This window comes from Leopardus geoffroyi, chromosome B1 (assembly GCF_018350155.1).
Source record: "Leopardus geoffroyi isolate Oge1 chromosome B1, O.geoffroyi_Oge1_pat1.0, whole genome shotgun sequence".
In the NCBI taxonomy this organism is placed as follows: Eukaryota; Metazoa; Chordata; class Mammalia; order Carnivora; family Felidae; genus Leopardus; species Leopardus geoffroyi.
The window spans coordinates 143190152-143210086 of record NC_059327.1 but is presented as its reverse complement, the minus strand read 5'-3'; the positions used below and the strand labels follow the sequence as shown (position 1 = coordinate 143210086).

The following is a 19935-nucleotide window of genomic DNA, read 5'->3' as shown; positions in this document are numbered from 1 at the left end:
CCACAAAAAGTCTTGTACAGAATGTTCATAGCAACTTTATTAATAATTGCCAACAGCTGGAGACAACCCTGTGTCCACCAAGAGAATGGATACACTGTGGTACATCCATACAATGACCTACTTCTCAGCAATCAAAAAGAATGGACTCCTGATATATACAACCAGCTGGATGAATCTCAGAACCATTATGTTAAAGAAGCCAGTCACAGGTGGGGCATCTGGGTGGCTCAGTCGATTGAGCATCTGACCTTGGCTCAGGTCATGATTTCACGGTTCGTGGGTTTGAGCCCTGCGTAGGGCTCACTGCTGTCAGTGCAGAGCCTGCTTCAGAGCCTCTGCCCTCCTCTCTCTGTGCCCCTTCTTCCTCGTACTCTCAAAAATGAATAAACCTAAAAAAAAAAACAAAAACAGACGAGAATACAAAAGCAATTCTATTTATGAAGAACGAGAACAGGCAAAACTAATCTATGGTGGCAGGTGTTAGTGGCTGCCTCTTGAGGGGTGGAGAGAGTGACTGGAAAGAGGTATTAAGAAGCTCTCTGGAGCAATGGAAAGGTTCTAGGTCTTGTTTCGAGAGATGGTTGCATAGATCTACACAATTTTCAAGCTCCATCAAATTGAACACTTAAGGACTTACGCATTTTACTGTATGCAAAACATTAGTTCAATCAGGAGAAGAAAAACCTAGATTCTGGAGATAGACCAGTCAGAGTACACATCCCATCTCTGCCTCTAGGTATATATTGCCTTGAGCAAATTATTAAATGCCTCTGAATCTGAAAGCTTTGGACAATAATGAAGCTTCTTCATAGAGTTGTGTGGATTGAGGTAGATAATGAAAGTATTTAGCTTAGCAAGGGCTCAGTAAATGTCAGCTAATAATCCCATGCGCTGTGATAAATATAAATGTGGTATTGGTGTATATAAAATTATTTGTACTTTTTGTAAAAGCCATCTCATTTAAGATTATCAAGGATCCTGTAACCTATTAACTGATATACTTAGCATTCTATTTATCTTTTTTTTTTTTTTTTTTTTTTTTTAATGAGTTCTGTTTTTGAGGTTATGGGGAATTTAAAGTTCTTGCCTACAGCCTTACTTGTTAAGAGTACCAGTGTGGCTTTTCTTTGCCACCAGAGGTGAACCCTGGAGAGGAAATACCCACTAGGCAAACCCCTCTGTGTTAAAGGACTGATTTTATGAAATTTGTTGAAGCTCAACTCCCAGACTAGGTTCATAGCTTCCTCTGGGAATCCAGGTGAAAAGGTTACATTTTACATCCTCTTTCTAAAGATGTGGGGGGAGGGGGCAACCAAAGGCTTGAACTCTGTATCAAACTGATACTGTGCTGCTTTTTATTTTATTTTAAAATGTTATTCTGATGTTTATTTTTGAGAGAGACAGAGTGTGAGCAGGGAAGGGGCAGAGAGAGAAGGAGACACAGAATCTGAAGCAGGCTCCAGGCTCTGAGCTGTCAGCACAGAGCCCAACGTGAGGCTGGAACTCACGAACTGTGAGATCATGACATGAGCCCAAGTTGGACGCTTAACCAGCTGAGCCACCCAGGCATCCCTGTGCTTCTTTTTAAAGAGACAGACTATATAACTTCAATTTTCAGTAAAATACCTTGGACAGAGTGGTCAATATGATAATAGTTTATTTAATCTATTAAGCTTTAATTATTTCAGTTCAACAAAGTGTTTGGGAAAGATGTTCTGTGCTTTGCCAACTCCAGCAGAGGCATTTTGTTGTTGGGTTGGTATTCATTCAGTAAACATTTATCACACATTTACTGAGAACATATTAGCCCTGGGAATTCAATCATGACTGATAAGACATTTCACACTCAAGGGTTCATAGATGCCCTGACTCTTAAGTGTGAATGTGTATGCATTTTTCTGGGAATTTTTTTCAGGGCAAAGGGCTCTGTCTTAGGCTAGTCTTGTTTTTTGTTTGTTTTATAAAGCCTCTTGCTTGAGGAAGTTTAAATCCTGCCCCCTCCCCATTCCCACCCCCATTAAACACCAGAGTTTCTTCCTAAGGTTTTCTCTTTTTATCTTCCTAAAAATAAGAATAACAAGATATTCTTGTGTAAAAAGGCAGTGTAGTGAAAAGGTCCTAAGACTGTGGAGACAGAGCACCCTACGTCTGAATCTGAGCTCTGCTATCTGCTAGTGGTTCAGGGCAAGTTCCTAATTGTTTAAGCCTTCGTTTCCTCATCTGCAGGACTGTGATAATAATACCTTGAAAGAGGTGTCAATAGTATCAGATTCAGGCAATTCTAACAATTCAATGATAAAGTACATGTAAAAGTAAATAGCCTGGCACCTTGGTGGGTGTTAATTTCTGAAATTGATTGAGTACTTGCTAAGAGTGGAGCACTACCTGAAAGTCTTCTATCTTCTTCACACTCCTGTGAGGTAGGCATTGTTCTCCCCCTTTAGAGGTGAGGAAACCCAAACACAAAGAGATTAAATAGCTTGCTGAGGGCATGATGGTGCCAGGGTTGAAGCTCCACAGGATCCTGCTCCTCAACTGAGGAGTCTCGGAATGGAGGTCAGTCGCTTTTCCCTTTTAGGTAAAATTATTTTTAAGATTTAATTGCTACAGGGAGAAAGTAACACCAATAAGTGGCACCGGTGCCACCATTATGGATGGCACACAAGTGAACACAGGTGATGAGGAATTAGTTGACCAAGGGATGGGGGGCAGGGGCAGTGCTAATGAACACTTCAGATTCTTTCCCCAGACTCTCAAAACTCCGCCTGTCGGTGACGCTCTCTGACCCTGTCCTTCACCCTCCTACCACCCCAATGGCTCCAACTAAGAAGTCCGTTTGGGAGAGGCACCAGGGTCGCTCAGTTAAGAGTCTGACTCTTGATTTTGGCTCAGGTCATGATCTCACTGTTCTTGAGTTTGAGCCCCGCATCAGGCTCTGCACTGACAGTGTGGAGCCTGCTTGGAATTCTTTCTCTCTCCCTCTCTCTGCCCCTCCCCTGCTTGTGCTCACACACGCTCTCTCAAAATAAATAAACTTTAAAAAACAAAATCAACTTGGGAATAAAGACATGCGGACCACTAGGCCACCTGTTAGGATTTGGTCTAGGCTGTGTGAAGCCCTTGTAAGGATTGACATAGATTACCTTGGTCCAAGAGGGAAGGCCAGGTGAAAGATGGTCTCCAGAGCCCTGTCATAGTAAGAGGAAAAGTAAACTGACCTGGGATGTTGCTATTCCCTATTTCCATTGGCATTTCCTCAATAGATGTAGAAGAACCTGAGCTAGAACTTTAAAAAAAATGAAAGCCAAGTGCAGGTTGAGAACCCTACTGATTGAATGAAGACTTAAGAGTTACATTGGCCAATTAAAATAATGTGTGGTGGAGCGCCTGGGTGGCTCAGTGGGTGAAGCTTCCAACTTTGGCTCAGGTCATGATCTCACAGTTTGTGAGTTCGAGCCTCACGTCGGGCTCTGTGCTGACAGCTCGGAGCCTGGAGCCTGCTTCAGATTCTGTGTCTCCTTCTCTCTCTGCCCCTTCCCTGCTCACACTCTGTCTCTCTCTCAAGAATAAACATTATTTTATTATTTTTTAATTTTTTTAATGTGTGGAGGTCTAGGGGAGAAATGTAGTTACAGAAATTATGGATCTGATTTCCTGTGTAGATAAGAGCCTTTGCACTGGAGCAGCCTCCTGCTTCTGCAAGTCCCCGTTGTTGTACAAGGTGCTCTGTGTTAGTGTTCTCAACATCCAAGCCTCTCCTTTGCAGTGCAGCTAAACAGCCAGAATCTCAGGACTTTTTCCTCAACTACCCAAATGGTGCCAGGTCTACTTATGGACCCTCCAGAGAGGTTCCCCGGCACATGCTAGAAGTCCCCCTGGAAGCAGTGGGCTGAAGCTAGGGGTGTGGGGAGGACTCCCATTAGGAAGTGTTGCTTGCAGCCTTGTATTTGAAGGCTATTGCGTACCAGTTGTGTCCACCCACCCATCTGCAACACTCCTGGCAGATGAAACCCTGAGGTTTCTGCTCTCTGAAGGGGAGAGAAGCAATCTGGAGGAAGAACCTGCAAGGATCTTTGCTCTCTGGCTGTCCCTGACCCTTCAAGCCTGCTGTGCCGTGTGCAAGTTCCACTTGTCTTTGAGTGTGACTCACAATAGATGTGCATGGCTAACGTGAGGAGAGTTGCAGGGCTGTCTCTTGAAGTCCCTCTTTGCTTCTTCACCATTGCTTCCAGCCTCTGCCCCTCAACTTTAAGCCCTTTGTGTCGGTTCCCATGGTTACCTCTTCACCACTAGCAGCTGGAATGCTAGTGAGAAAAGGCCGCCTCCCCTACTGAGCCAGGTCTGGCTGGGCGGAGGCCACCCTTCTTTCCGTGGGTTCGTGACGTGGAGTCACAGTCCAGTACCTTCTCTTTGTCATGGGTGCTGTACCTTTTCCAGGCTTGGCAAGTTGGGGTTGCTGTGGGAGGGGAGATGAGGGGTGATATACAGGGTGTTTCTTGCCCTGGGCTGGCCTGGCTGCTCCATCCATGACCTGCCAAACTCCAGCCTGATGCCATCTCCTTCTGTGTGTTAGTGCCAGGTGGAGAGGGGAAGGACCTGCTCTGCCCAGTCAGATAAAAATGATCCCTCACTTCCCTGTCTCCCTTTGGCTTTTGTTCCCAATACCATCTGTTTATGGCTTAGTCAACAATACTAAGTCCAGACTGTGTTCTTGAAGGAATTGGTGTCAAAAGCAAATTTCTAGGACACCTGGGTGGCTCAGTCAGTTGAACATCTGGCTCTTGATTTCAGCTCAGGTCGTGATCCCAGGGCCATGGGATCAAACCTCGAATCAGGCTTCACAGCCCTGCTGTGAACCTCTGCCCCTCCCCTGCTTGTGTGCTCACTCTCTCTCAAAATAAAAAAAAATTTTTTTTAAAAACAGGTTTCCATCCAGCTTGGAAGATCAGGCAGGCACTGGAAACTGGGGTGTAGCCCAGGGACTTGAGGCTCAAGATGAGAATGTACCAGCTAAGAATTTGTCTTGAAGCTCTCTCCTGAGATTCTCCTTTGGAGTCCAGCTGGCCTCAGAGTCAAGCTAGAACTTGTAACTACAGGTGGAAATTAAACAGCCTTGATAGTGAAGGGAAGGAAAGGTAGTTACCAGTTAGAAACCACCAGAAATCGTCACTTCCGAGGAAGACCATCCTGGATGAATTGTTATGCTCTTCCTAGGGCAAGGCTACCCTGTTTTCTAGAGACCCAACAGCCTGCAGATAATCTAACTGAGCTGTAGGCGACATGACTGTTATAAAAGGCGGTTAAGGGCACCCTTTGGAGCCTTATAATATGTTGGGTCCTCGCTTTACCACTTTCTTTGTGATCTCAAGCAACTTAAAAGCATACCTCAGAGATACTGCAGGTTCAGCTTCAGACCACTGCCAGAAAGTGAGTCAGATGACCTTTTTGGTTTCCCAATGCATATAAACTTAGGTTTATCCTATGCTGTAGTCTTTTAAGTGGGCAATAGCATCATGTCTAAAAAAAAACCAGTGTATATCCTTTACTTAAAAAAAAAAAATTGCCAAAAATCCTAACCATCATCTGACCTTTCAGCAAGTTGTAATCACTGATCACAGATTACCGTAACAAATGTTATAATATTGAAAAAGTGTGAAATGTTGGCAAGAATTCCCAAATTGTGCCACAGAGACAGGAAGTGAGCAAATGCTGTTGGAAAAATGCTGCTAATAGGCTTGCTCAATGCAGGGTTGCCACAAACGTTTGTTTTGTAAAAAAAAAAAAAAAAAAAAACACACAGTGTCTGTGAAGCACAATAAAATGAGGTGTGCCTTATTTAAACTACCTGTGCCTCAGGGTGCCTGGGTGGCTCAGTCAGTTAAGCATCTGACTCATGATCTCAGCTCAGGTCATGATATCATGGTTTGTAGGAATGAGCCTCATGTCTGGCTCTGTGGCCAACAGCACAGAACCTGCTTGGGATTCTGTGTCTCCCTCTCACTCTGCCCCTCCCCCTGCTCATGTGCATGTGTGTGCTCTCTCTCTTTCTCTCAAGATAAATAAACATTTAAAAAAAATTACCTGTGCCTCAGTTTTCACTTCTGTGAAAGGGGGCCATGTCTCATGGGGTTGTTATAAGAATTAAGTTTGTCATGTAAAAATACTTTCTAAATTATAAAGCCTAACACAGGTGCCAATCTGTAATATTTTTAAATGATGTTTTGAGAATGCTATGCTAAACTCAAGACAGATTTTTGTCAGGTCAGTCCCACTCTTGTGTGACATATGTTCGTGGGTCCAGAATTCCCCTGAGGAGGATAGGACAGTGTTGGAGTGAGTAGGGACATACAGGATTTAAAAGAAATAAAATTTCTAGACTGTATCACATTAATCCTATAGTAACCAAAGGAAAAGAAAAATGATGGGGCTAAGTTGAAACTCAGCCTGTGGACCATAGTGACAAACACCTTGGAAAGGTATATTGTAAATGACAAACCATTACTTTTCCACAAATTGTCTATACCTTGGTACCTTGGCTTCCATTCAGACTTGCTTCCCAAGAATATAAAGCAACAGCTGTGGGAAAGCTTGGGAGACAGGGTCCTGTATTGGGTGATAGCAAAGGTTGGAAACATTCAGGTTTGTGATTCAGAGGCATTAAAATAGTCTGGAATGTCTATTATCTCCCCTAAACAGCAGAACGAATCTTGGATACTGTGGACACAAATGCAGTTGGCACGAGCTTAAAAAAAGTGCATGCAAGCTTCCTTCTAACACCCAATAATCCTCTTGGGCAAAGTGAGGATTAGGCCTTCCTCACAAACAAGGGGGTGAGTTCATTTTTTCTAAGATTCCTCAGCTGATGCCAAATTTAGCAAGGGACCTATTTTCTCTCAATGAATGACGGTCTCCATTTCCAGTTTTAAGGTCCACCCCTCTTCTCTAGGCAGGTTTAGGACAGGAGTGACTTAGTTTGCATGTAGATGGAGAGTGAAACCCTGGCTCCCACTGACTACGTTGCAACCCCAGGAACCTTCCAGAGCCAGGAGGAGGGGAGGGATGTCTCGCTCCGAGCCTGATGTGGGAGGACTCCAGGGACTCAAAAAAAAAAAAAAAAAACCACCCTGGGCCCAAAGTCATGTTTTTAACATATCCATGCACATACATTCCCTGAAGTGCCATTTCTGTCCGGTGCCTGGGGCTCCTCTGATGAGAGGAGGCCCCTGGAAGAGCTCCTTAGGCTAATTCTGTCATCCTTGTGCTTGAGGAACTATTTCTTTCATACCAGCTGCTAGGTCCTCTGTGCTCGTCCCTTCCCAAGAGGCCTTCCTCATGCTCCATATTTCTTGTTAATTATGTGCAAAAAATCCTCCACCCAGTTAAATATTTATATCCCTCCCTAAATGCTTTGGACATTTGCAGTTTTCCTGTTTTGAGGAATTAAAGAGCCCGTCATTATACCAACCATGCGGTCACACCCCTTGATGACTTATCCTGTTCGTCTCTCTCATGTAGACCACTGTGATCATGTGATCGTGGCTGTGTCTGGTAGTGGTTCCCACGAGCCAGTCTCCCTGGATCCCACGGCCTTGCCACGAGGCAGATAATACTCTGTCCCCTTTTTTATACATGAGGTCCTGAGGGTCAGAATCATGGCCAGGGACTGGCCGAGCTCAGATGCAACCCAGGTCAATCTGATCCAAATCCTGTGTGTATGTGTCTCCAGCGAGACTGGAGATTAGAAATTGTCTTTTATTCCACACAGATTCTAACTTGGAACCTGCATGTAGAAAGCACTCATCACTTAATGGATGAAGGTACTCAGAAATTGTGTTTTCTCACTCAGGATTGTTACTTATGCCCTTTTTTTTCTCGCCTCGGTTCATAGACCATTAAAGGTAGAAGAAACCCTATAGCTCACCTGTCCTAACCCAGTGCAGGTCTCCCGGCTGCCGGTCCAGCATTCTCTCCCCCTATGTTAGTGTGTGTGCATATGGCCCTTTTGGGTGTTCCGCTTAATCATCCCAACTGCTTTTTCCTGATGTGTGGAAAGAAGGGAGGAAGTGTTACCAAATGTTTTCCTATGTTACTTCTACCACATTGCTGCTTATTCTCTCTCTCTTGCTCCTCTCACCTCAAGTGGATCCTTTCTTATTTATTTATTTTTTTTACATTTATTTATTTTTGAGAAACAGAGACAGAGTGTGAGCAGGGGAGGGGCAGAGAGAGAAAGGGAGACACAGAATCAGAAGCAGGCTCCAGTCTCCAAGCTGTCAGCACAGAGCTCGATGCAGCGCTTGAACCCACGAACTGTGAGATTGTGACCTGAGCCGAAGTTGGACGCTTAACCGACTGAGCCACCCAGGTGCCCCTCAAGTAGATCCTTTCTAACACACTGTCCTAGTGGTCATCACTGGGACTATGCCATGCACTGTGGTCTGGGAGAGGGAAGCCATAGGAATTTGGACTGGGACATTTTGTATTTGGCTCCAACCTTACCTTCCCATGATATAGGATGTCAAGATTGTTTCCTGTGTTCTTTGCTGTGTCAGCTGAGGGTCTGGGGGCTGATTGCATTATATTCTGTGCATCCCTCCCCACCTGCCTCATGCGACCAAAAACATACCTGTCTGGTCCAAGTAGGGCATCAGCAACAAAACTTCCCTCCGGGAAGACAGCAGTGCCCACCCACAGGAGACAGAGTGGGCAACTGCAGGGAGCCCACCAGGAAGCTGGCCAAATGTCCACTCGGAGCATAGTTTTATTAAATATTCATTGGGCATCATCTCTTAGAAGAGCACCTTACCTGGCCAAGGAAGAAAAGAGAAACTAAGACTATTGCATGGGGGTGAGGAGCACAGGCTTTGTCATCAGCCAGATCTGGATTTAATTTTTGTTCCAGTAGAGCGTGTTCAATTTTCTCTGCTTCTCTGAGCTTCCTTTTCCTCATCTGGAAAGTGGAGATGTAACAGCATAAAAGTACCTGCCTTAGAGACTGGTTGTGAGGATTACATTAGGCTGTGCAGGTAATGATTATGGCCTGGCTCGGAGCACTCCATAGGGTAATTACAGCATCTGGGACTGTGCTTTGATAACCTGCCCTCCTTGAAGCATATGACCAGGGGAAACAAGCATATATATAGACAATGAAAGAGAGGGAATGGAAAGGAGAGGAAGGTGTGCTGAGTGTGGACTACTCTTGTGGTCTCATGTACTCTCTCTCTAGCGCTTACCATGGTTTGTCATTGTATATTTGTACAGTTGTCTTGCCTGTCTTCCCATTAGTTTGTAATTTCACAGGAGGGGTCCACTCAACTGCCATTGCAAGCCCAGGGCCTAATCCATTGTGTGGTCCATTGTGGACCTCAGTGATTGTTGATGGACGGGTTGGATGATTGGGCAGGTATAGAAGTGGCCTCTGAGTCTTGGCATGAAACACGTGCTGTGTGTTTTCAGCAGCATGACCAGTGTTAGGAAGTTCTGAGTCAAAAACAGGAATGCAGTTTTGGCGGCAGAGGTAAGGATTAGGAGTCCTTCAAGATCTGACCTCATCATCTCTCTAGATCTAGGGACATTTAGGCTAGGGCTGGAGAGGGTCCCGTTTGGATTTCAGTAGCTTTCTATTTTCTTCCAAAGAAGCTTTCCCTTTGAAGAAGTCTTGGTATTAAATGTTTGTCACCCGTATCAATGGACTCTTAGGACTGTAGGATCCAAAAGTAATATGAAATGAGAGAGGATGAGAGTTGGAGTTAGGGGCCCTGGCTTCATATGCCAGTTGTGTATCTTACAAGTCCTGCACTAGGGCAAGTTAGTGTCTCTCTGTGAGGCTGTGAATGTAGATCTGTTCAGTGGGGCTAAATAGTACCCATTCTATTATGTAGGATTATTTTGAAGGCCAAAAGGAATAATGTATGGAAGGTACTTTTAAGCTATAATGGGTGAGAATAAAGTAAGGAATTATTACAGTTCAGTGTAGAGATTTGCATGGTTCTTTGGGAATGCATGAGAGGGGGTGTTGGGAAAGAAAGGTGGAGGCTGAATTTTCTCAGGAAGCGTTCATTTCTCTACTGATACTGTCTTCCCAGAAATTCTCCTTCCTCCTCCAACAAGGATTTTCAGTGGTTGCTAGAGCTCCCAAAGTAAACCTGCCACGAGTGTAGTCTTTCCACTGCCCAGATTTCCTCCCAGGAGAGATCTATCCACTTTCATTCCCTGACAAAGATTTCCCTTTAAAAATATGGAGAAACCAGACTCTTAGACTCATTTTAGTTAGGAAAAAAATAAGGCTAATTTACTTTTTCTGGTAATTATACTGTTAATCGTAAACAATTTGCAAGATACAGAAAAAGAAAAATATCATCTCTAATCACCCAGTAGTAACATTCTGGTATATTTGCTAGTCTTTTGTTTTCATGCATATCTTTTTGTCTCCTATAAGTAGCAAGAGGGTGATGTGGAAGAAATGCCAGGCATACATGGCTTAACATGTGGGAATGCTTAAGAAAAGAGTATTCGGGGGCGCCTGGGTGGCTCAGTCGGTTGAGTGTCCGACTTCGGCTCAGGTCATGATCCCATGGTTTGTGGGTTCGAGCCCTGCTTCGGGCTCTGTGCTGACAGCTCAGAGCCTGGAGCCTGCTTCTGATTCTGTGTTTCTTTCCCTCTCTCTCTCCCTCTCTCTCTCTCTCTCTCTCCCTCCCTGTCAAAAGTAAATATTAAAAAAAAAAAAATCACAAAAAAAAAAAAGGAAAAGAGTATTCAAAGCCAGTGATCTCAGGGGCATTTAACGAGGGGTGACATGGAGGAGAGGGTGTGACCTTCAGCCATTCCCGTTTCTACTTGTTTTATTTCATTTTGCTTTCTTCATCTGTAATGAGGATCATCACTGTTTCACATGATAAGAAAATTCACTGAATAGCTGTTTTTAAAGCCCAGTATCGGATACATACCATGTGCCCAATAAATGTAAGTTTCTATTCTAAGTTAACATTTATTGCCAGGCTCTGTTCTAAGTGCTTTAGCCATATCAACTTGTTTAAGCCTCACAACTACCCTTTGGTGTAGGTGCTATTATTATCCTATTTCGTAGTGGAGGAAACTGAGGCATAAGAGGTTATAAGTGATCTGCCAAAGGTCGAACACCTATTAGGTAATAGAGCCCAAATAAGAATGTGAGCAGCTGGCTCCAGAATCCACATTAATCCATATTACACAGCCTGCCACTTATCAGAGTTGATTTAAGGTCAGGCTCTGAGTATTTGAGGGGAGGACTGTACTCCTCCAGTGGTAAAGATATCATCAATTTAACTATAGGGCCTTGCATGAGTGCCCTTGGTTTTCTTACGCACTTGCTCTGGGCTGCCTGTGCATAGGCTTCAGTGGGTGGAGGGATTACAGTCAAAGGTAAATCTGAAGTGATTAAATATTTATTAGGTAGGTGAAAAGATCTGGCCAGTCATCTGGCTTTTTCCCCTACCCACCCTTTTCTAGTCCTTGTGCAAGGTCAACATAGAAGTCATTACCTAAGATCTAGATATGGTTAAGCTTACTATGGTTTCAAACATCATCAGAAATATGTTGAATGCCGGTGGTACGAATTGTACACGTGGATCCATTGGGAGGTTTCAAGGGATATGAAGTGAGAAAAAGCAGCAGCAAGAGCAGGAGGCACAGACGGACACAGGTCTGAGGCCTACCGATCACGACAATGCCTGACTGAAGGGTTATGCGCGGCCTTCCTGGAGTGAGCAAGCTGCCAGATGAGGGTGCATGAGCAGAAGGAAGAGGTTTGTTTTTTTTTTTTAACTTTTTTTTTTTAAGTTTATTTATTTATTTTGAGAGAGAGGTAGAGAACGAGCAGGGGAGGGGCGGGGGGGGGGGGGGACAGAGGATCTGAAGCAGGCTTGTGCTGACAGAGAGCCCGATGCGGTCTCGAACTCACAAACTGTGAGATCATGAACTGAGCCAAAGTCAGGCACTTAACCGACTGAGCCACAGCAGGTGCCCCAGAAAGAAGAGGTTTTTAAGTACAAGTCAGTGACATCGCTATGATGGAGAGCACCAGATAGGGTTTAGGCCTGAGAGAATACAGTGAGCTTCCTAGGTGGGTAAATAGTGATTTTAAAAGCAAAAAATAAAATTAAAAAAAGAGAGTAATGGAGGGACCCTGACCCAGAAGGCTAAGTCTAAATACATAGGAACCAAAAGGAACGGGGGGCTTTTAAAGAAAGGACAGTTCACTGAGGATGTCTGAAAACTTTGATAAATGGCTCAATCATCCAAGAATGGAGAACAGCTATATTAGGCTAAGAATAGAAATCTGTTCCCAATGGCATCAATTCTTCCACTCTTCTTCCAGACACTGGAGACACCAAGAGTCCAGGCTTTTTACCCCCTCCAGGAGACGGAGGAGAAATGTGTGGGAAGCCTTTAGTAATGACCCTCAAACCTGCTACCGAGAGAGACCTGGTAATTAGGCCAGCTTCACGCATGATGGACATGGAACAGGACAAAACAAAGCAAACAAACACACAGGAAACCAAGAACACGACTTTTAATAAGGCAAATTATGAAAATGAGCACACAGCATAAATCCACAGGAATTTCTCCAGTGGGCTCTGGGGACAGGCTCAGGCCTATATAAATGCACTCTTCTGTCTGCTTAATCTGAGAAAGCATTCTGGCTGCTTCAAAACATCAGGCAGCAGAACTGCACCAGGCCGTGCCAACTGTTTGTTTGGAAGGCTCGGCCAAGGTCCCTCAACACCGGTCCTCCCCACCCCACAAACCCTGCTGCTAATGAGATGGACCAATAGGGCCAAACTGTGTTTTCTCAAAGAAATTGGCTGACAGTCTTGTAGAGAAAGCAACTGAAAGAAGAGAGAACCACCTTCCCCAAAACATGTGCAGTAAAGAACTTAATACCTTTAAGAGTTGACAGGCAGAGAGCTCCATTCTGGATGCATCCCAACTAGTCCTTTTACAGTCTCCTGTGATCCGTTCAACAAATCTGTATTATGTGCCTACTGTGAACCACTCAATGTGCTAGGCCCTAGGTGTGTAGTGGTTTAAAAAAACAAAATTGGAGACAGACCGGCCAGGGGCCCAGACCTCACTGAGCTTGCCATTTAGTAGAGGAAATAGACCATGTGCCAGTGAATAATCACATACGGCCAGTAGTGCCATGAAAGAAAAGACCAGGTGCCAGGAAAGAGACTTTGGCAGTAGATGGGGCGATGTTCGACCTGGGACCAGAAAGCTAAGGAGGAGCCAGCCAAGTGAAGAAATTGGGAGGAAGACTGTTCCGGGCAGTGGGAACAGCATGTGTGAAGGTGAAGAGGTTGGTGGGATGGGAGCTTAAGGCTGGCCTGTGAGGTCAGGGCGAAGTAGGAGGGTGATGTGTAAGGGAGGACTGGAAGCCGGGTCACTTTGGGCCTCAATAGCCAACTTAAGGAACTTGAATTCTATCTGAAGTGCAGGGGGTAGATACACAGGGTTTTATTAGAAAGTGACATGAGCCATTTGCATTTTTTAAATTTTTTATTTTTAAATTTTTAAAAAGAAATTTTAGAGTGTGAACAGAGAAGAGAGAGAGAGAGAGAGAGAGAGATGATCTCAAGCAGTCACCAGGCTCCTCAAAGAGCTCAACGAGGAGCTCGATCCCATGACCTGAGCTAAAATCAAGAGATGGATGCTCAACTGACCAAGCCACCCAGGTGCCCTGAGCCATGTACATTTTTTAAAAGTGTCACTGGCTGCTGGGTAGACGCTGGATTGAAGGGAGACAGGAGTGGAAGCAGCCAGTGAGGAAGCTCTTCCCTGTTGGATGAAACACTGCAAAAAGGGAGGAACTGCTGCATTTCCCTAATGTAACAGTCCCTGCCAAGGAGAGATGATTCTTTGCCACTCTGCCCCAAGACAAAATAAAAGTATTTAAGCCCAATAGAAAGCAGGAATCTAAAGGGATCTGGAAAGACCATTTCAAATGTCTGGCTCAGTTCCTCACAGCTCTTACTCCAGCTTCTCCAGGCCTCCCCCCAATTTTCATGCTGTTCAGGAGAGCCACAGGGAACAGAATGATCTGGAACTTCTGATGTTGGCTGACACTCAGTTCAGAAAGCAGTGAATAACTACTAAAATATCAAATAGTAAAGTAGCCAGTGTATATTCATGAGTTAGGAATATTGAGGGTGGTGGGGGAGAGGGTGGACAAAATATGAGTGTAATCATCACAGGAAGTAGAAATGGAGGCAGTTGGCCTGGATTTCTTGTTTCTTAACTGTCTGGGGAAGAAAGATGACAAGAGGATTGTGGTTCACAATTTTGTTTTTAGCTCCTCCTAAACCTTGATCTTGAGACTGGGGAAGAGCAAGAAGCAATATACAAACAGTTCCCCCCGCCCCCGCAACCCTCATTAGCTTTGCCAGCCAGTTAAGTGAACAAAAAGGAGATGGGAAGGAAGACACGTTACAGATCTGTTGAACATTTGGCAATATTTCGTTCATTTAACAAATGATTATCAAGCGACTCAGTGTGCCAGGCAGCAAGCTGGTCTGCTTGCCTTTCTAAGCATGTAGAGGAAAGCAGACCAGCAAACAGGTGGTCAGAAGACAGTGTGCATTGTGCTTTGAAATGCACACCTATAGCGAGCACGGGGCGGAGCGCCTCATGCCAACTTGCACCCGGAGGAGATGATGTCCAAACCGAAACCTGAAGGGCAAGTATGGATAAGCCAGGAGAAAGTAGTGCCTTTTGGGATCTGAAAGTAGCTCCATAAGGCTGGAGAGGCATATGGTTTACCTCTGTATTTTTTCACTTGAACTTGTTTCATTGAGTCTAAGGCTTCTGCAGTGTATCTGTGAGTGTCTACCTTTGAGTATCTTTTAACTAAAAAATAAGCTCATTCGGCAACATGTTTAATTAAAGTCCCTACCATCACCATCTCCACCCATTCTGACCAAATCTGGGTGTACTTCCAAGGCCTACAGAATTTGTGATATAAACTAGACAAGTTTGAAGCTTTTACACTGAAAGGAAGAAGAGTAACTGATGGTTGGTGATTTTTATCCCGCGTGAGTGTGATTCCATGTACGGTTGGTTTGAGCCAAGATATACAACCTGTCTGTCTCGGCGTATTCATCTGGAAGATGGGGCTCAAACAATTAGGTTTTGCCTTTATAGAGAAGTTGTGAGAATGACTCCTGATATATGGGAAAGCACACATCTCCTTCTATAGGAAAGACTTGGAATAATCTGTCCCAGGCGTGTGGAATCACAGTAGCACCAGTGGGGCACGAGATCAGAGCACATTGTAGGCTTTGCCAGTTCCACGCTGCTGGGAGGCTGGAAGCGGATGGGAAAATGTGCATTGCAGAGACAGGCCAAGTTCAAGGTGCAGATAAGATAACTGGCGAGGGGATTAAAAGGCGAAGTGAGGAGTCCAACGGGGAGATCTTTGGGGTAATAGGCTTCCCAACACTCATTCCAGGACTAATTTAGGTCTAGATTCATCATGGATTTTTTTTTTCATTAGAACATATAAATGTTTTAAATGTTTATTTGTCATCCAGATGATTCTAGGAAGAGTTTAAGGCAGAAAAGCTGTGTTCTAAGTGCTGGCGATTCTTCCTGCATTCTCTCTAGCCTCTTTTCTAGTTTGTATGATACATCCAGAAAGCCCACTCAGAGTGCCAGGACCTCCATCTGGCCTCTGGAGCCAGCCCATCCAGGGTGGGGGGAGGCGTAGATTAGCAGGGAGGTCGTGCTGTGGTTTAGCAAGGGGGGGAGTGGCGGGACTGCAGTCAGCAAAAAGCTACATGAGTTCCATGAATCCTCACACCCAGTTGCTAACCTCAGTCAGTCTCCTGGAGGTGGCAGGTGACCAGACAGCCAGTGGCCTGGAGAGCAATGCTGGGGTGCCGGTCTCTGCTTTCCTAGGGTTGCGAGGAATCCTGTATCGAAAGTCCTTGAAAGGATGAGATCATCTCCTGTTCCTTGTGCTTCCATCTCTTTCCCATTTGCCTGTCCTTCCTGCCAACCCTTCCCCGTGACAGTGCCCTCCTGGACCTTTCATCACCTGGCACCTCCCAGGAAGGGGGAGTGGGCGAGGAAAGAGGAAAGGGCTTCGCTGTGGTGCAGAAAGGACAGAGCCAGCAATTGTGGTTCAGGCCCCAAATGAGGAAGGTATTAAACGCCACAGAGGTTTTATGAAAGCTCAGGCTTGGCCTTTGCTCTCCACTAGCAGACACATAGGCATCTAGAGGAGACTAGAAAGGAAAGCTTGCTGTCAGAATGGATTATACCGGTGAGTGGTCCTGGGTGTGCTCGTGACGTACATGTAATCTTTACACTCACACATCTGATGGTGAGATACCCTTGAGTCTGTTTTCCGCCCCCGCTTTAAGCCAGGTGGTGTTGGTGCCTCTGAGGGTTGTAGGAGTAATCCTAATTGGGGACCACAGGATGAATTCTGCAAAAGGCTTTGACTTATTAACTCTCTGGCCAAAGCTCTTCCTGCGGTTATTCCCAGCATAGATTCGGTCTTTTTAGTGGTGTCTGTTTTGTAGAACATCTTGGCTGAAAGGAGCTCTAACATGGAGGTACTACAGTAAAATGATTGTGGAAATAATTAGGCAAATACCACCTGTAGGCAGTGTGCTAGACAGGTAACAGACATCATCTAGAAGACTTAGCAGCAATTTCGCAAGATAGGCATGACAATATTGGCTAATTTGCTGAGTACTGAGCACGTGCCAGGCTCTATCCTAAGTGCTTCATCTGAATTAGCTTCAGCTTCTCAACAGTTCTATGAAAAACGGTGTTCTTTTACGCCCCTTTCAGAGATGAGACAGCCGGGACACAGAGGGGTCAGAGTCACAGAGCTAGTCAGTAGGAAGAGTCAGGACTCCAAATCAGAGAGGCTGCCTATGGAACCAGCCCCCTAGTCATGCTGTGCCCTGCCTCTTATATTTATATTACAGATGTGGGGCCTAGGTTCAGAGGGCATTTGCCCAATGTCCTTCAATTCATAAGTGACAGAACCTCAACTGAGCCTTCAGACTTCAAGCCTAGACTTATATTGACCATATTCAACTCCAGGAATCCTAAATTTGATGAGAAAAAGTAATGTACAGAAAGGGGTAAGGGTACTTAGCTAAGGAAGCATATCTTAGAAATGGAAACTCCTTGGTCATCTCCCTCTGTGTCCTGAAATAAAAGAAATTGACAGCTGTTTGATAATCCCGCCTCTTTTCAGCCAAGGCTCACACAGAGGAGAAGCTGCATGCATTTGCCTCTTCTCCGATTCCTGCTCACAGGACATGTGTGGGGGCCACCGGTAGGCTCTCCTAGTCTCAGAATGATCCTCAAAGACCCACACTGAAGACACATCACTGGTACCCAGCAGAGCAGAATAATGACAAAACTGCCTGATGCAGGCGACCGTCTGATCAAGAGGAGGCCTTCAAGTTAGGAGACTCTCAGCTTCTGAATTTCCAAATGCCTAAGGGGAAGAAATACACCTGTTCTTGTGGCAGAATGTGTGCCACATATTGGTCACGCAGGGCTTAAAATTTTCTCTGACTGCCTGGGACTGGGGAGGAAAAGAGAATGGTGTTAGGGACCTGGGGGGTGGGAGGGTGGACTTAAATGGACACATAAAAGGCTTGCCTCCAGCACAGTGGAATCTAGACAATCTGAAACAGCTAAGGCTTAAGAGTTGGCATGCTCTTCTGAGCTGCCACTCACTGAACAGAGGAGGCCTGCTCCCCTTGGGGGTCACTCTCCTTATAATGAATTGAGAAGGGAGGCAGTGGTCTGGGATGCCTGGGTGGCTCAGTCGGGTAAGCATCCGACTCTTGATTTCCGCTCTGGTCACAGTTTGTGAGATCAAGCCCCATTTTGGGCTCTGCTCTGATGGCACGGAGCCTGCTTGGGACTCTCTCTGTCTGTCTCTCTCCCTCTCCCTCTCTCTCTTTCCTCCTCCTCCTCTTCCTCCTGCGCACACCAACGCACTCTCTCTCAAAATAAACATTAAAAAAAAGAAGGGAGGCAGTGGGGACTGGGTTTCAGGGACGTTGCCTGGCCATTTGCTTTAGTGAGTCCAGTTTCTCACTTATTTACTGATGGAGGCTGAATTATAGGGGGAGTTCACCTTCACTGTAGTGTCTCTTCCCCCTTGGTTAGAAAACCTGGTATTTTAAACTGGGAAGTACACTTTAGTGCTGCACAGAAACATAGATGGGAAAGGATGAAGCCCCTCAGGCATGGGCCTGCCTTCTTTGGAGCAGAGCACTTCAGTGGTGCAGGCTGAGAACTCTGCACTCAGCCTGCAGTTCTGCTTTAACCCCTCCGTTAATTTTCATGCATTTTTCTTGTTGCTTCATTAGTGCGCCCTTCCCATGAACACCATCATATTTTCCCGTTTTCCCATTCTTTTGTTTTGCCAGAGATGCGTGTGCAGACCCAGGCCCTGCAGGTACTGGTACCTCTGATTCCCTCAGCCCAGAGCCCCTCACCTCGGACCCCCAGCACAGGAAAGCAGCATGGTCAGGAGGAGTTAAGCTTCGGCCGAAGCACAGGTAAGAGACACAGAGTCTGTGCCAAGCAGTTCAGAAAAGGAATTTGGCTGCTGGAAGAAAAGGGACTGGGGGCAAGGATGGTCAAGATACAGGTAGGAGGGGCTGAACAAAGAGGTCTGATAGCAGCTCAGAGTACAATAATGATGGTTTTCAAAATAGGTTCTGAAGAACCCTAAAGTTCCCGGGAGGTAGTCTGGGGCTCCCTCAAATCATTTGAGTCAGATCTCTTTCTCTTTTTTTTTTTTTTTGTATGTTTATTTTTGAGAGAGAGAGAGAGAGAGAGAGACATAGTGTGAGCAGGGGAGGGGAAGAGAGAGAGGGAGACACAGAATGTGAAGCAGGCTCCAGGCTCTGAGCTGTCAGCACAGAGCCCGACGCGAGGCTCGAACTCATGAACCGCGAGATCATGACCTGAGCTGAAGTCAGAAGCTTTACCAGCTGAGCCACCCAGGCACCCCTGATTCAGATATCTTTTTAAAAAACACATCTGTAACTGTTTTTGAAACTACAATGGAAAACACAGCAATATACCAACCAAGGTCTTACACTTTGGAAATGACAAATGTGTTAGATTGTACAGCAAGATTAATTCATCTTTGGACTGATGATCATATAAAACTCTTGTCCTCTGTTAACTGAGGAGTGCCCTGAGATTGTAAAGTTAGCCTAAAAAACATTTGCAGCTACTCACCTGTGCATCCTCTGTGCTCCTGTGTGCTCCCACAGCTGTGGGAATTCGGTTAGTGGTAGAGGACAGGTCAGATTTGCAGAAGGTGCTGGCTACAAGGGAGCCAGCTGGCAAAGGCTGTTCTGGGGCCAGCCTGAAGGGGCAGAGCCCTGAGAACTATGTCCTTTAGCCTCCTTGGATTGTCAATGTAGAGAACCAGAGCCTTCTACTTGGGAAGACTCCACTGGGCTGTGTAGGTTGGTGTGGCATCAGCACCAATGTGCTCAAGGCCAGAGGTTGTAGTTAAGAAGTTACTGCGATAGCCTGGGAAGGAAATGATCAGGATTGAACCACACAAGCAGTGATGGGACAAGAGAGGAGACATGATTCGAGATGAATTTAGGAAGCAGATTGATAGCAGATGAAGATGGGAGAAGGGAGAAGACAGATTAAAGAGTGTGACTTCCACGCTGCTGCCAGTGGGGCCCTTGGGAATAAGTGTGGGACCATTAGGCTGATGAAGGCAGGAAGAGCATAGATTGACTGAAGCCGTACTTGAGCACTGGAATCACACAGACCTGAGTTTGAGCTTGAAACAATGAAAAGATTTTATAAATCGATCTTTAACAGTTGGATAAACAAATGAACCTAATTGTATACCTGGATGGTGTCCTATCCATGAAGAGACAGTCT

The 19935-nt window shown here is 45.4% G+C and overlaps 1 protein-coding gene across 6 annotated transcripts in view; it reads left to right on the top strand.

Moving 5' to 3' along the window:
- The window catches only part of SHROOM3 (shroom family member 3), a 320350-nt gene that overhangs the window by 236819 nt on the left and 63596 nt on the right, over positions 1-19935 (top strand). For all 6 annotated transcript variants that reach the window (XM_045473673.1, XM_045473672.1, XM_045473674.1 and 3 more), the window contains one exon: positions 18444-18575. In XM_045473673.1, the coding sequence (XP_045329629.1) occupies positions 18444-18575 (132 nt within the window). The remainder of the gene's footprint in view (positions 1-18443; positions 18576-19935) is intronic.